This window comes from Passer domesticus, chromosome 20 (genome assembly GCF_036417665.1).
Source record: "Passer domesticus isolate bPasDom1 chromosome 20, bPasDom1.hap1, whole genome shotgun sequence".
Classification (NCBI taxonomy): domain Eukaryota; kingdom Metazoa; phylum Chordata; class Aves; order Passeriformes; family Passeridae; genus Passer; species Passer domesticus.
Genome location: NC_087493.1, coordinates 7,767,682 through 7,782,410, shown reverse-complemented (window position 1 = coordinate 7,782,410; position 14,729 = coordinate 7,767,682). Strand labels below are relative to the sequence as shown.

Sequence of the window (14,729 nt, the reverse complement as noted above, 5' to 3'; positions counted from 1 at the left end):
TGTGCTTCTCACACAGAACTGATTACACAGCATTTAAGTTAATGTTTTATTAACAGAAGCTTTTACAAGACAGCTGTTCTCATGAGCCAGACTACCATGAGCCCCCCTCCTTTTTTTTTTTTTAAATAATTACTTCACCTTTCTCACCAGTGGTAATAAAAGACAAACTTGCCACTTATTCACTTATAGGGCAGTTACAGCCTGCCCTGTGTAGTGATTCCATAGCTGGCTGCCTGTGCCACGATTATAGGAGGGCATAACTAGTGCCACAGGGATGGAGACTGTGAACTGCCAGGGCAGGGAAACTCCTTTCTCTGCAGGAGGAATACATTTCTGTGACATTTCAGTGACTTGAGCTGACACTTAATGTCACTTGTCACCAACACTGGAGGGGAGAGGTATAGCACAACTAGCCAGGAACCGGACTGGATACAATTCTGCCCAATAACCCGAGCAGAACACCCCTCATTGCTGGGAAGGGTTGTTTGTGCAAGCTGGGTGCCGAGCTGCACTTGGCAAAGCACTTTCCAACGTGCAGCCATGACCTGCTTTATTTTAAATATTTGCAGGCTTAGCTGTGTGCTTGGCCCAGTTACTGCTGTTCCATCGTGTTTGTTGACTAAACAGCAGTGGTGGGACCAGCTCCAGTCTTTACTGCTGCTCTTGACCTGCTGAGCAGAAAGCGAGAGCAGCAGGAGGTTCCCGCTCAGTCCTTGGGCAGAGGGATGCCCACTGCCGTGTGCTTGCTGAGGTTCCTGGCCTCCTCCAGCTGCGGAGGGCTGCAGTAGTCCTGCAGGAAGATGGATGCCAGGTTGCTGAGGCGCGTGTTGGCCGAGAGCGAGAAGCGGAGCATGCACTCCACCACGGGCAGCGCCGTGGTCTGCGCGCGCGACCGCGGCGTCGTCAGGAACATCAGCGTGGTCACGGCCGACACCACGGTCTCCTCGTTGGAGCTGGACAGGCAGCTGATGATGGGCTCCACCCCGTTGGCCTCCAGGATGTACTCTTTGTTTGTTTTATCCAAGCACAGGTTGCAAAGACCACCTGGAACGGCAGGAGGAAAGTGTTAGAAACGCTCATCCCGTTTCTAACATCCACATCTTCTGCATGGATGGAAAATTCCTAACGATTCCCTAGGCCACGTGTTTTTGATTGTTTCCAATGATTTTCCACCAGCACGCTCCTCCTGTGTGTCATTAGAGGGCACTGTTACTGCTGCACATAACTGCTTCCACAGCATGATTCCAGGAATGCCCACTCATCCCCAATGGAAGACACAAGCCAGCAGTTTATTGCAGGTGCTATAGAAAGCCAGAGAATGGAGGTAACAGAGTTTGTAGCCAAGAAACAGAGAATATTTGACAGATGCAGCCACAAACCTTAAAAATCAAATCCATTTAGTATCTCCTCACAGAACCGCTCACAGCATCTGGCCCTTTAGCTTATGTTCAGACCATGAAAAATCGTGGTAAGGCAGTTCCTTAAAAGATCTATTAAAATTGTCAAGTATTCCAGAAGATCAGTTGCCAATAGCAGAATGGTTACATGGATGTGGCACAATGTATCTGGCAAAATCTACGTATTAATGACTGCTTCTCTACAGGAGAGATTTCAGTAAAAAAATCGGATAGTGTTTAGGAAAAAAAACCTCTAGATCCTTTCCAGATAGTGTCTTCATTAAGCTCGGTAGGAACACAGGCCTGCCTCTGCCTTCTCTCCCATTCTGCACTAAAGCAGGCTTTATCAGTGTGAGTTTGTTTTTGGAGCCCGGTGTGCATTTGGGGCGGGTCAAGGGCCACACCGAGCGCCAGGCCCGGTGTCCCCTGCCCGGGTGACAGCTGAGGGTGCCCGGGGCAGGATTACCCATGGCAAACTCCACGAGGCTCTCGTTGTCCTCGGTAAGCATGTCGAGGAACAGGTCCAGCACCTGCAGCTGCCGCAGATACTCGTAGTTGCTGGGATCGTAGGCGAAGTTGGCCAGGTTCGCCAGCACCTGCTCCTTGGCCTCTGCAAGGGAAAAGGGAAAAGGGAAAAGGTCGGGGCGGTGAGGAAACGCGCGACACGGAGAGGGCGAGCGAGCAGCGGCGTTTGTTACCTGTGCTGTCCGTCACCTGGAACTCGGTGACGAGCGCCTGCAGGTACTCCAGCCGACCCAGCTCCATGGAGGGACACCGCGCCGGGCTGCCCGTTCCCCCGGGCAGCGTGGGCTCAGGGGCCGGGAGCACCGAGCAAGGGAGACGAACCGGCCGCCGCCATCTTGTGGGCGGGAGAGGGCGGCGCCATCTCCCCTCAGGAGGAGAGGGAGCGGCCGCCATTTTGTGGGCGGGGGGCAGGTCTGCTCCTCAGGGGAGGTGGTGATTGCTCCGCGCCTCTCACTCTTTCTAAATACATTATGTATAATTATATATTTTATATATAAAAATAAATGAGCCTATGTCGAGATATTTGACTCATTGCATAGCAGAGCTTTGCTGTTTAAACGCTTGGTTTTGCAAAGCAGCTAACCTTTCCCCACTAATTACTTTAATAATTTTCACCTCTCTGTATGTTCTGCTGTTCCATCACAATGCTGTTCTCCTTGTGGTAGTGCTGCTCCTGGATCAGTTCCAGTTTAAATAACGGGATTGCAATTCATGGAGCTGAGGGAGAAAAGGTAAAAACAGGGCACAATACTTGCACAGTGAGGGAAATTATCTGGGAAAAAAAAAAGAAACAAAGCCAGGGAGTCAATTAAAAGAGCAACAGGTGATTCCATCTTGGTTGTACAAAGGTTTGGGCACAGAGCAGAGCAATTCCCTTGTCTTGAAGTAACATAGATCAGTGAAACCACCACAATATTACGTGCTGCAAGAGGGTTCAATTATGGTGCATATTGTGTAAACATACAAGGTAAAGGTTAATAAAGATCATAAACTGTGGGAGTGGACTCTGCAGAAATTTGTACTGCTTTTATTGAAGCAATTACATGCATGGCTGTTCTGTGGATAAGGCAAGGAACAGGCCGTGAGAATATGTTGTCTTTTGTGTTATCTCAAATACAATTGATTTTCATGTCAAGCAAATTAGTCATGGCCTGATCCACATGGCACCGGTGACAAGAGTGGGCTGATAACCCACACAGCTGAGGGCACTGAAGTACCTGTCCATGACTACATTAAATGGAAGGATGGGCAAAGAAGCTTCATTGAATGCAGTAATACTAAATATTTTAACGTTATAATGGTCTGGGAAGACACAAAACATGGAAGGGGAGATATTTATTTCTACCTGGTATAAAAGTTTAAGCCAGGCTAAGTGCTAACAACTTCAGCTCTTAGCATGATTATCAACTGAAGTTGTTATGTATTTATGTGTATGTCTAAATGTAGACATGTATTTTTATCTGCATATTTGAGTATATCTATCAGAAAATGATCAGCAAAGGTGCTACAAACTGTGTGAATATTAGAATGTTTTGCTGCTGTAGTAAGAAATCTTTGCTAATATGTGCCTTTGTCAGTGCTAAGTGTTGTTATACTTTAAAACCTCATCTGTCATGAAATCGAAGGTGAATGAGTAATGTGGGAAAGCAGGAACAGAGAAAGCAAACACAGGGAGCTAGTCCAGACAAACAGAGCGCTGCTGGGATTGACTAAGAGGGGGAAGCTGTGTTTAAAAAGGAAAAATGTGATTACTTCTGTTTGCAAGAACTGCATTTACCCACCCCATATTGGTTGTACAGTTTAATGGTCTGAGTGCTCCAAGCGCTTGCTGTTTGCCAGAGCAATTCCCAGAGCAGGGGCTGGTCTAGCCAGGGTAGTCATAGCTCCAGGAACTGTTCTGGTGACTTCCATAGCACACCGAAGCCAGAATTCAGGAAATTTTAATTTCTAGTAGTTGTTTCTTTTCTTGTAGCTACTAGCTATGTCTGCAAAGAGCAAGCCAAGCTCTTAAATTAAGTGATATTGCACTTCAGAGGTATCTTAGAGTGTGTAAGATTGCTGCAACCTTTATTTGGGGTTTTATTGCTATTAAATAGAAATAATTAATATTAAACTTTCCCAGGTATTACCCTGGCAGAGAATCTTAGGCTTTTAAGGATCATGATCTTGCAATACTTCAGTGTGAATTTCTCAGTGTGAATGTTTCATTTCAGTGAGGAAAGGTGCTTCTAGCCAAAATGCTTATCTTGCAACAGTCAAAATATCTTCAATGATAAATGGGGCAGGGGAGGGGCAAGAGGGGACAGGGTGAGCAGGGAACATTTAATTCTGGTCAACTTTTGTGGCCCTGCTATTTCTCAGAGATTTGTAACCTGGCTGAGTTATTAGTGTTTTTCCCAAATTAAAGCCAGGGCTGTTTTACTATCTGCAGGTGTTAAAGAAACACCTTCAGTTGTTTCTGCTTCAGTGAGGGTGTGGTTGCCTTGTGTGAAGGGCTGACCTTAAACTAAAGAGGGGAACTTTTATCACTTTCCTTTCCTTCTGGTCCCCAAGATTCCTAAGGGCTGAGTGTTGGTGCACCTGTAGGATCCCTCTGAGAGGGAATATTTATTGTTCTGTGGAATGCTCAGGTCTCTCCTGTTATCCTTTGCCAAGCTCCTGCTCAAGGCAGCTTGGAGTTCAGGCTGGAAACTCACATGGGAGAGGAGACTCATGGAAAGAAGAGGAGGGGGGTTGTTTTCTCTGTTATGGGAACTAAGACATTGTATTTACCTGTGGAAACACAGCATAAAATGTTGCTTCTTGTCTGCTGAGGATTTGCTTCAAACCTGTGGGTTGTGGATTACTTTTAAAGGGTCTGTGGAAAGTAACCAGGGGAGACAACCCTGTTTTCAGGCTTGAGTTCTATTAGAAAGGTTTCAGTCAGCGACCTGAGAAATGTTAAAATAACAGGTTTGTGAATTTGTTGTTTTTCTTTCCAGAAACCTCTCTCTGCACCTGGGGTCCCAGTGATGCCAGTGATAAGTCTTGGAGGATCAAAAAGTACTTCTGAAAAGCACTCTCCTTGCCTTCCATCCTAAATTATCTTGCACAATCAAGAAATTATCAAAACAGGTATCTTTGCCTTGGTGTAGGGGGAGCTGATGTCTGTGTCATTTTCAGTTAGTGAAGAATTTTTGGTTTTGCCCTGTACATTTCCTTTTATGTGAAGCAGCCAAGACAAAAGCATTACAGGTGCATCAATTGGCTCCATGCAGGAGGTGCCTTCCATTGCTCCTTCACCTAACCTTTGTTTCCTGTGAGAAATTTTGGTGGATTGTAGCTCACACCATATCTTGCCTGTTTTGCCCAGGACATTTGTAGCAGTGGGAGGATCTGGGGCCATATAACCTACCTCATATTTCTGTAAGAAAACAGAAAGGGAATGTAGAAAAGTGAACAGAATTAAAAATTTAAGAATTACACACAAAGAAAATGGCAACCTGTTCAGCTGCTTAACTGTTTATTTGCAATAGCTAGAAGAAATTTGGGAGTTAATCCCTTTTTATTGCTTTTTTGTGAGAAAGCCTCTTCATTTCCTAGGAATGTACAGAAGTCTCTTTTGGTAAGCTGAGAAGCACCAGTCCCTGTTTACTTCATAGTTATGGACCATGTAAGCATTACATAACAAACACATGTGATGAGAGATCAGATATGTATATCTGCCCCTAACCATATTATTTAAGCATAGGTTTGATGAGGAAATGCAAATCCTCCTGGGTCTGTAATCCCAGGACAGTACTGGAGAAGATGCTGAGCTGTGGGAGCACGAGCCTGATGCCCCTTCTGTGTAAAAGCCACCTGTGAAGCCACTGTCTCTGAAGACCTTGGAGTCAGTTTTCCAGTGGTTTCATCCAGAGTGGGTTTTTTTAAACTGGTTTGTTTGTTTTGCCTGGGGAGCTCTGATGAAAGCCGTGGGTTTGTCACTAGGAATGTGATAGGTGAGTTCTCCAGATAAGCACTGCAGCAGAGTTTGATACAACAGTTCTTAGATAGGCACTGCAGTTCCATTGAAAGCTGTTACTTCTTCCATTTCACTCCCATTTTGTGCTTCCATCTTTTTGATTGTTCTGGTGTGTTGGGTTATCTCTATCTGCATGCTTCGTGAGCTGTTATCTGCATCTGTCAGGTCAGGGATGACACAGAATATGAACAGTTTGCACCTTGAGCTGATGCTGAGGCTGCTGCATCATTCATTGTCTGAGCAGTGACAAGCCTAAATCCCGGGAATGTGGCAGAGAAAGCCTCTTACAGTCGAGGCTGTATGGACAGAAAGTCAGCAACACTGGCTTTTCTCAGTATGCTTTCTCCACAGATTTCTTTTTAAGTTCTGCTTGTGCTTATAAGAAATATAAGTTATGTTTCTACAAAGTTCTCTATAATGAGAATGCTGGTGTAATTAGGCTCAAAAGTCTAAGACTAAAGAGCTGAACTGATCTCCACAAAGAGGAACTACAGTTGCTTTGTATTTTGCCCTATAAAAGGATACATATCCTTTTTCTTAGGTCTGATATCACCCTCTCTGCCCCAAATGGGTTCCAGTTAATGAGGAAGTGTGTTTACATGAGCCATGAATCCTCTTTTATGATATATTAAAGTCTACAAAGCAGGCACTCCAAGGCATGGTGGGTTGTTTTTGGGGTTTTTTTGAGGCTCTGGAGTTGAATTTTGAGGCTTCGAAACTGTCCTGTGTATGCTTCATAGGAGAAAGTAGTTGATCTTACTAGAGATTTGTCTGAGTTCTACAACCCACACAGCTGCTTTTGTATAATATTTAGAGATGTGGAAAATAATAACACACTTCCTGTGGAAAGTGTTTGACTTGTTACCCCCAACATGCGAAGCAAATAGGAAGCCTGTGCACCAAAATTGCATATTCAGATGAGGCAACAATATTTCTTTGTGAAGAACTACCCATTAATATGTGTTATCCAGCACTTCCAACTGGAATGTGCTTGTGAAATTCCAGTGACTTCTTAAAGGTTGTGACTTAACCCAACTGAGCTATCCCAGCTTTTGTCTCCTGGTGCTGGTCCCATGGCTGTTACCCCATAGTTTGATTTGGGAGAGCTCAGATCTCTTTGTGCTTCGTCTCCTTGGCTGGTGCTGGGTTCTGGGCTGGGCCTGTGGTGTGGATCGCTGTCTTGGAGTCTGACAAGACCCCGTGGAGTGCAAGTGCAAAAAGAAGATGACAGTAGTGGAAAGCAGACTGTTTTTTTTCTGATCTGCCATCAGTGCTGGGCCATGTGTTGCTTTGTACAGACCACGTCAAGGTGTTGCACTTTTCCCCTGTCTTTATTTTCATATGCTCGTGATGTACTGAACTGCTGGAGGGGATTGACTTACAGCCTTTGGTTCTGTTGACATTTCACTGTATTGATATCCGGAGGGATTGTCCAAATGCGCTTTGGAAGCCTCTCTCAATTTGTTTTTTTTTTCCAGAGCACAGAAGCTGAGCCCTATAAATAATGCAGCTGATATCAGGAAGAAGCTGGAGTTGTAGAAGATGTAGCGGAAATCACTGGTTATGTCTACCAGGAGACCTGAAATAGAAGTCATAGCTTAGCCAAAGAGAAGAGACACACTAAAGTCATTCATTTACATGAACATCAAACCTGAATCATTCAGCAAACTGCCATATGCAAAAGACAAGCATTCTCTGATGAGTTAAGTTCTCTCCTCTTCTCTGGATTCTAGTGATTGTTTAGTTTTTTATTTGTAGTCACAAGTCAGGTGATACTTCTGTAGAAAGAATTTCTCAATACACACAGAAATCAGGAAAGAAAGGAAATTGGAATTTTTTCCCCACCCTGCTGTTTTATTTCATGTGCTCAGCAGAGGACCCTTGTGCCACTGCCACTTAGAGGCTTTTGAAATGAGTGACCATATTACATCCTAGGGCAGAAAATAGAACAACTAGATAGAGAAATAGCTCAGAAATTTACATAGTAAGGTCTCCAAACTGAACATTTGTCTCTAATCCTGTTTAATGAAGGATAAGGAAATTCACAGCACAGCAAGATTATGACTAACATTAAGTGACCTCAATATAAACCATTTAGAAATGTGAGATATCAAGGGAGTAATTTAACACTAATATTAGAGATGGAAAAGTGATACTTAGGCCAAAATATATGATGTTTTCCATAGGCTGCTTATCAATGTGGAAATACTGGAATAATGTTTATTTGCTTATATTTTTCAGTCAAGATTGGTGATGTTTCTTTCCATGGTGTACTTTTTTTGTAGCAGATTTTAGGACTACAAACAGAAATGGAGGTGCTTTTCTGTGCTTTTTTTTTGGCCAATTGCTGCTCCTGTTAGAGATCACCAAGAAGGGACCTTTTTTCTCTTTGAGAAAAGTGACTGACATGCTAATGCCAGGGAATACCATGAAATGCACTGCATGTTACCACCACATTATTGAACCAGACATAATTTTCCTGCTGAGTAGCCACAATTCATTGTCTGGAGAGGAGAACTAAAGCCTGAACTGAGGCTAACATGCTCTGGTTGACATTTGTTGGTCTTTTGAATTTACTGCAGGAGCAGGTGTGTCTTGGACAGGTCACTTAGTGGCATTTAGAGTGAACTGTGAATAATTTATTGGACTGAGAGTCAACTAGCTCCTTTCTTGTCTCCAGAGAAAAATTAATATGCTCCAGAACTTGGAAAGAAGACTGAACAGAAGCTTTTACTATGGGGCTTTTGAATAATGTAGGACTGGTAATAATTGTGAACACAAATAATTCATTTAATGGGATGTTCACAATTTCTTGAGACTTCTTGGATAAAACAATGCAAACTGGTAAAAAGATGAAAAAGTTAATAGTTATTCCTGTTGGCTTCTTGCCACTGGAAAAAAGCTGTCATTGCTCCCATATGTACCAGATCACATACCAAGTGAGTAATTTTTTCAGTGTGATCTTGATGCAGATGTAGAAGTTACTTTCCAGCTGTCAAAAGAGGCTGACAATTCTTTTCCAACCCTACCTTTTATACTGCCCCCTTTGCATAACTCACCTACACCATGGGTCTGGAAACTCCCTAATTCCTCTTCTTGATGCCCCCAAACACTTGTCACCAGTTTCCAAGCCACCACCTTTCCCCTAGCCAGGTTTCATGGCCTCTCTCACCTGTGAGCGGGGGCCCGATGAGGAGGGTGATGCTCTCTAGGATGGTGAAGAGCCCTAGGGCACTGGAGAACCTGTCCATCTCTACCACATCCATCAGCACCTGGAAGAGGAGCGCCCCGACGCCGCTCATGGCTACGCTGAGGATGACGCAGTAGAGGATGAGCACACTGAACTCTGCTGAAATGACACAGATGAAATTGCTGAGCCCGCAGAGCAGCGCGGCCAGGCTGAACAGGTAGATGCGTCTTCCTGTGAAGACTCTGTGTCCTGAGAGCAGCCCTGTGAGAGGGCGGATGAAGATGTTGATTAAGCCAATAATGGAGATGAGGAGGGCTGCCTTGTGTTTCTCCACCCCGTTGTGGGTGGCATAAGGCACAAGGTAGACATGGGGTAAGGCAAACCCCATCATCATCCAGGTTATTCCAATAGTGTAAATCTGGTAACCTTTGTTTTGACAGAAGATGTCAAAAGCCAGGTACTTCTGCAGCATCTGGAAGCATTTTGTCCTTTGGGTGTGCTGCTGGAGTGTGGGGTGGTGAGGAGATGCTCCATTGGACAGCTGTGCCTCTTCTGCTCTGCTCCCTGGCTCCTCTTCGGGCTTGGCAGGCTGAGGGAGTGACCCTGATGCCAGCTGAACGGGTCTCATGATGGCTCCACAAACACAGCAGTTCAGTAGTATTCCTCCAAAGATGAGGAAGGTGTTTCTCCAGCCCATCTCATCCAGCAAGTACTGAGACAGCAGCGGCCACAGCGTGAAGCCGAGGGAGACGCCGGTGGAGGCCACGGCGTTGGCCAGTGTTCGCCACCGCACAAAGTAGTAGCCCAGCACAGTCACTCCTGCCTGGAAGCTGAAACATGATCCCAGACCTAAAGATGAGAATAAATGATCCTTCTTTGTTGTCTTAAAAGGTGAAAAGAGCCCAAATTCAGGGTGTGCCCACAGATGATTTCATCTACTGTTGAAGCATTTTCTGACCTGCCAGGCCACACAGCCCCCAGGGATTGATTAATACTCAGAAACCCCAAACCAGGGATGAAGAAGGATGTTATGTGTAAATTAAACTATTTGTGTTCTTGGGTATAGTAAATATACTGGTTTAAACTGACGTTTTTCTGGGACACACTGCAACTCCTAAAGCAGCTATGGAATTGTTCGTTAAAAGCTTGGGTTTTATACCACATGCAATGAGCAGTGCTGCTTTCCTGAAGCTTTTATCAGGGCTCATGGAGCTGCTTGTTTTTCTTCTATGCAGTGGCCACTGCTTAACTTGCAAGATCCAGCAGGAATGGTTTCAGAGTGTTATTAAAAACCAAGAGTTGAACGTCAGTTACATAAGAGAAATATTTGGGAGGAAAAGTTCCCATCTGTTACTTCTGTTCAAAACCAACAAGGTCTTTTGTTAGAAAAAGATGTCTCCATTCTCCCCCAGTTTGGGAGTGGTGAAATACAAGCTCAGGGAACCTGAGAAGATTATCCCAACACATTATGTTCCAAGCTGGAAAAACAACAAAACCCCTCCCTTCTTTAAAGACAAAAGGCTGAGAAGCTACTAAAAAGAACAGACATCCTTTTCCTCCATTTTATCCTCTGGAGACCTGTAGCTTTTTCCAGAGAGAAGCACTTCCCAGCAAGCTTGAGTGGGTGAGGTGTGTGCTAAAGGGGTGTGAAGGCCAAGTCTAGTGGCTGTAGGATTTCTGCTGTGCTGGGAGGCTGTTGAGTTCTCCTATTTCACAGAGGAGTGGAAAAATGTGACCACTTAGTCGGGGCTCTCCCATTTCCCATCTCCAGCAGCTGAGTTTCCCTGCTCTCTGGTACGTACCAGTGATGAGGCCAGCAGTGAGGTACAGCTGGCTGATGGACTTGCAGAAGGAGCTGGACACCATTCCCAGCCCGCTGAGCAGCCCACCCAGCATCACCACAAACCTGCAGCCAAACCGCTTCACCAGGAGGCTGCAGAGGGGCCCTGGGAGCAGAGAAGGAAAAGAGAAGCAGTTAGGGAGGAAGGAAGTATTTTGTACCTGCTGCATTGCTGCAATTATCAAATGATGTAGTCTAGAGATCCTGAAGGCTTTCCTGCCAGCTTAATGTAGTGGGGGAGACAGGAAGAGAAAATATATTCTGTGATACTCCCAAGTGCTTGGCCAGCTTGTTGGCTGAGGTGAAGTCTGTGATCTGCTGGGATTTCAACCATCAAGTAGGATGTGATGGATTTGCATTAAAACCCTTGGAAATGGACTTCTGGTGAATTCCATGAGATTATGATAAATTACTTGCTTGTTAATGACATTTAACATTCTTCATTTTGAGGCAGGGAAAGATTAGTTCACACCTGCAGCCCACCAGTGGGAAGGTGCTTCTCTCTACATGCTCTGGGAGAAGAAGATCTGAAGGTAGAGTTCCTTTTCCTGTTCCCTCGAAGATCCTCAAGGTTTTCCAGGTTTTATTAACTTTTTTTTTTCCTAATTCTGAACACTTAAGGTTATGGAAGCAAATGCAAAATGACTGTAAGCTGCAGAACTGGGAGTCAGTCAGTGTAGGGAATATAACCTGTGGCATATTTGTGACCTAAATCAACATCTGGTTTGAAATAAAATCCACACAGTCAAGTGAACAGTGGAACATTATTAAAATTAGGAGTGCAGCTGTCTGTATTTTGATCTGCTTGGGAGATTTTCACCTCAGACTTTGCTGGCCTTTGAAAAAGTGTCCAGCAAATGTGACTGGATTATTTTTCCTCCTGCTGAAGACATTAATGGTACTGCTGTTTAACTAGCCCAAGAAGGCTTAAGTTGAACACTATAAAATAATGTGATTTGCTCTAAAAACCATAAGGGTTTGTCATGATTAGTTCCTGGTTAGTTGCTGTCTGGGTTTCAAATGTTATTTCTCACTTGCCTGGGGCTCTTGTGCTTTCTTTTGCAAGAATAACATCAACAAAAGTGCTGCATTTGTATGAGTTAGTGCAGAGTGCTCCGTGTGCATGGATATCTAGGAGCAGGAGCCTGTAATGGCCTGAAATCCCCTTTTGGACACAGGTGTAGCACCCTAGGTCTCTCAAATTATCTTGTAACAGAATAATCATTAATGGCTTTTACCTAGGAACGTAGCACCGCTAATGGGATATGTTTGGCTGAGTTGTGAGCTGTTGTTTGCCCTGTGCCCTTCCCCATTTCCTTCCATAGCTCTCCTGCATGGAACCTTCTCCCAGTACTGGCTGCTCTGAGAACAGGCTGCTCTGCCTGTTTCCCTTCCTCTTCCAATTTTTGCAACAAATAATTTTTTTCCCTTCAATTCCTCTGAATTAAAAAGAATGAAGGTGAAGAAAAGAGAGTGGCACCTTTAAGAGATTCTGGTGACAGCAGCATGCAATTTTGGGAAAGATTTAAGTGCTGAAATGTAACAGGAGAACCTGAATCAAGTAAAGCCTGGCCCCCTCCAAAGGAGGTCAGAAGTTGCAGCAAAAGCCATATGAGCTTGGCCTGAGGGAAGCTTTGATCTGTGTTTATTTTGGTTTTTTTTTCCTTCTGGTTTATGTTACTGCTGCCTCCTGCTACTCAGGGAGAGAGTAAAGCCCTCCTGTGCTCTAACACCCTGCAACAGGAGACATAACTGGCAAGCAAAGTACAACTGTCTGGCTGTGCCCTGACAAATTCTATTGTGAATATCAACACAAGGCTATTCTTTCCTTATCTAATTTATAACTTTTGGATCTATGTATTGGCTGTCTTTGTATTACCTTTTACAGTGGTTCTAGCCTCCTACACAACAATTACTTCATTAAAAATGTCAGGATAATTGACATTCTTGTGGATACTGCCAGAGCTGTCCTTCCTGGATATGCTGGGACCAAGCTGCTTCTGAGACCATTTCCCAGAGCCAGCAGGTCCCAGTTGGGTTGTTCCCACTAATCACAGAAGGATCACAGGGGCTGGAAAGCAGGATGGGGAATGCCCATCAGCTGCCAAATTCCAAGCCCTGAGGATACTGCTTTATTTCTGCTGGTTCTCAGTGGAGATTCCTCCCCATGTCCCTTCCCTCGACATCTCTTTCCGTCTGCATCTTGGACCCAGCTGTTTCTGCTAAAGTACAAACTCTCAATTCCGTGTGGGCAGCTGCCAGCCATATCCTGCAGGGTACAGACTGAACCTGCCACAGCCTTCACATCAGCGTGACTCAGGGCTCTGGGGTTGTTTCTTTGCTTTATAATGTACTGTCAACTTTCACCAGCATTGGAAGGGAGCAGGATTGAACTCAGGGATAAGCTTAGATACATGGACAGCACTGGGAATTTTCCTTCTGTTGCCTGGTAGGGTTTGGGTTGTCGGTTTATCAAATAAGCACAGGATTTGTATGGGTCACAGAGCACAGACCACTCATTGGGAAGTCCTTGGGCTGCTGGGGATTTGGTTTTCTCTCTGCAGAAAGAGAATCCACACATCTGTGTGTGGAATGTGGGACCACTGCCCTGTGCTGTTCCCATATATTTTTGAGGGGAAAACCAGCGATTCACTCCATCATTCACAATGCTCCTTCCAGCCCTGCAGCCACAGGGTGCTGTCTGACCCACATTCTGCACTGATCCAGCCCTGCTCACATCCACCCTGATGCCTGTGGAGGTGTGCACTCTGTGCCACCTCCCGAGGAGCTGCTTTTGAGGCTTTGCCTCAGCTGGCAGCACCAAGGAGCTCAGCTTTTGGCATCTCTTCAGCCACCAAGAACAGAGCTGTCATGTGGCACTTGGAAGGAGATGTGCTCTCGTGGACGAGATGAACCAAGAAAGCACCCGAGCTCCAGCACTATGTGCTGGCTTATTCAAAGAGCTTCTGTGAGAAATAACTATGTTCTTGCTGATCTGGAAAATCTGAGCTGAGAAAGGGATTTGCCTTCTTTGACCAAGGGTCTTGGCTGACTCTGAGACAGCATGGAATCTGTGGACATTTAGCTTTGGACTGTGGGATCCAAGTGGCTTAGAAATGCTGTGTACTGCCAAACAGCCAGTCCCTTCCACCACCCGCCTTAATGAAAGGCTGAAAGGATCCTCATTACCTCCCCCCACCAAGAGCACAAGGGCAGGAGGTGGAGGAGCCGTTCCCTGCCATCACTCACCCCCTCCGTGCAGCACGGCCACCATGATGGACGGGAACCACGATGTCTCGCTGTTGCTGGCCTGGAACTCGTGCTGGAGGTCCGTGAAGAAGACACTGATGCAGGAGGGGAAGCCCAGCGTCAGCCCCTGCAGCACCACTGCAGCCAGCAGGACCATCCATGCCCATCCCTGGTCCTGGTGCTTGGCAGGGCCGCGTCCTGCTGCTTCTCCTTGGGACATGATAGCTCCGTTCTCCTCTCAGCCAGTCTGCTGGGGAAGGGAGTGCAGCTACCATGCAACCCTCAGCCCAGCAAACAGGCCTTCAGGGAAGAGCTGATGGTGTTCCTGAGGCTCAGAGCACCGGTGAGTCCCACACCTTTCCCAGATGACACTCTTGACTTCTTGCTCTGCATTTCTTCCAGCACCTCCCTTCCTCCTCACTACAGGATCCTGGCACCGGATTGTTTAAGAAACCACTGCCTTCTCCTTTTATATTTCACAAGACTGTGACCATAGCCAGGTAGAGGACAGGACCACACCTCCTC

The 14,729-nt window shown here is 45.5% G+C and overlaps 2 protein-coding genes and 1 long non-coding RNA gene across 3 annotated transcripts; 1 reads left to right on the top strand and 2 right to left on the bottom strand.

Annotated features, from left to right (window-relative positions):
* Positions 1 to 32: 32 nt before the first annotated feature.
* On the bottom strand, positions 33 to 2,326 carry ARMC7 (armadillo repeat containing 7). The gene is made up of 3 exons (XM_064395787.1): positions 2,096 to 2,326; positions 1,864 to 2,007; positions 33 to 1,044 (listed from the first exon to the last, which is right to left on the bottom strand). Exons 1-3 carry the CDS (start codon positions 2,313 to 2,315, stop codon positions 707 to 709), a joined length of 702 nt encoding a protein of 233 aa, XP_064251857.1. The 5' UTR covers positions 2,316 to 2,326; the 3' UTR covers positions 33 to 706.
* On the top strand, positions 2,311 to 9,102 carry LOC135284367 (uncharacterized). Its single transcript, XR_010349771.1, has 3 exons — positions 2,311 to 2,653; positions 4,904 to 5,036; positions 7,404 to 9,102. It is a non-coding gene; the product is annotated as an uncharacterized LOC135284367 (long non-coding RNA).
* Positions 5,408 to 14,424, bottom strand: SLC16A5 (solute carrier family 16 member 5). The gene is made up of 4 exons (XM_064395777.1): positions 14,205 to 14,424; positions 10,918 to 11,061; positions 9,098 to 9,964; positions 5,408 to 7,504 (listed from the first exon to the last, which is right to left on the bottom strand). Exons 1-4 carry the CDS (start codon positions 14,422 to 14,424, stop codon positions 7,263 to 7,265), a joined length of 1,473 nt encoding a protein of 490 aa, XP_064251847.1. The 3' UTR covers positions 5,408 to 7,262.
* Between the last annotated feature and the right edge of the window lie 305 nt (positions 14,425 to 14,729).

What these genes read in the sequence shown, in the direction of transcription:
- ARMC7 (XM_064395787.1), bottom strand. Translation starts at nt 2,315, where the DNA reads ATGGCGGCCGCTCCCTCTCCTCCTGAGGGGAGATGGCGCCGCCCTCTC. An exon ending in CCAGGTGACGGACAGCACAG is followed by an intron (nt 2,008 to 2,095) that starts GTAACAAACGCC and finishes TTTCCCTTGCAG; the next exon opens with AGGCCAAGGAGCAGGTGCTG. An exon ending in CCTCGTGGAGTTTGCCATGG is followed by an intron (nt 1,045 to 1,863) that starts GTAATCCTGCCC and finishes CTGCCGTTCCAG; the next exon opens with GTGGTCTTTGCAACCTGTGC.
- SLC16A5 (XM_064395777.1), bottom strand. Translation starts at nt 14,424, where the DNA reads ATGTCCCAAGGAGAAGCAGCAGGACGCGGCCCTGCCAAGCACCAGGAC. An exon ending in GGCCGTGCTGCACGGAGGGG is followed by an intron (nt 11,062 to 14,204) that starts GTGAGTGATGGC and finishes CTCTGCTCCCAG; the next exon opens with GGCCCCTCTGCAGCCTCCTG. An exon ending in CACTGCTGGCCTCATCACTG is followed by an intron (nt 9,965 to 10,917) that starts GTACGTACCAGA and finishes TCTCATCTTTAG; the next exon opens with GTCTGGGATCATGTTTCAGC.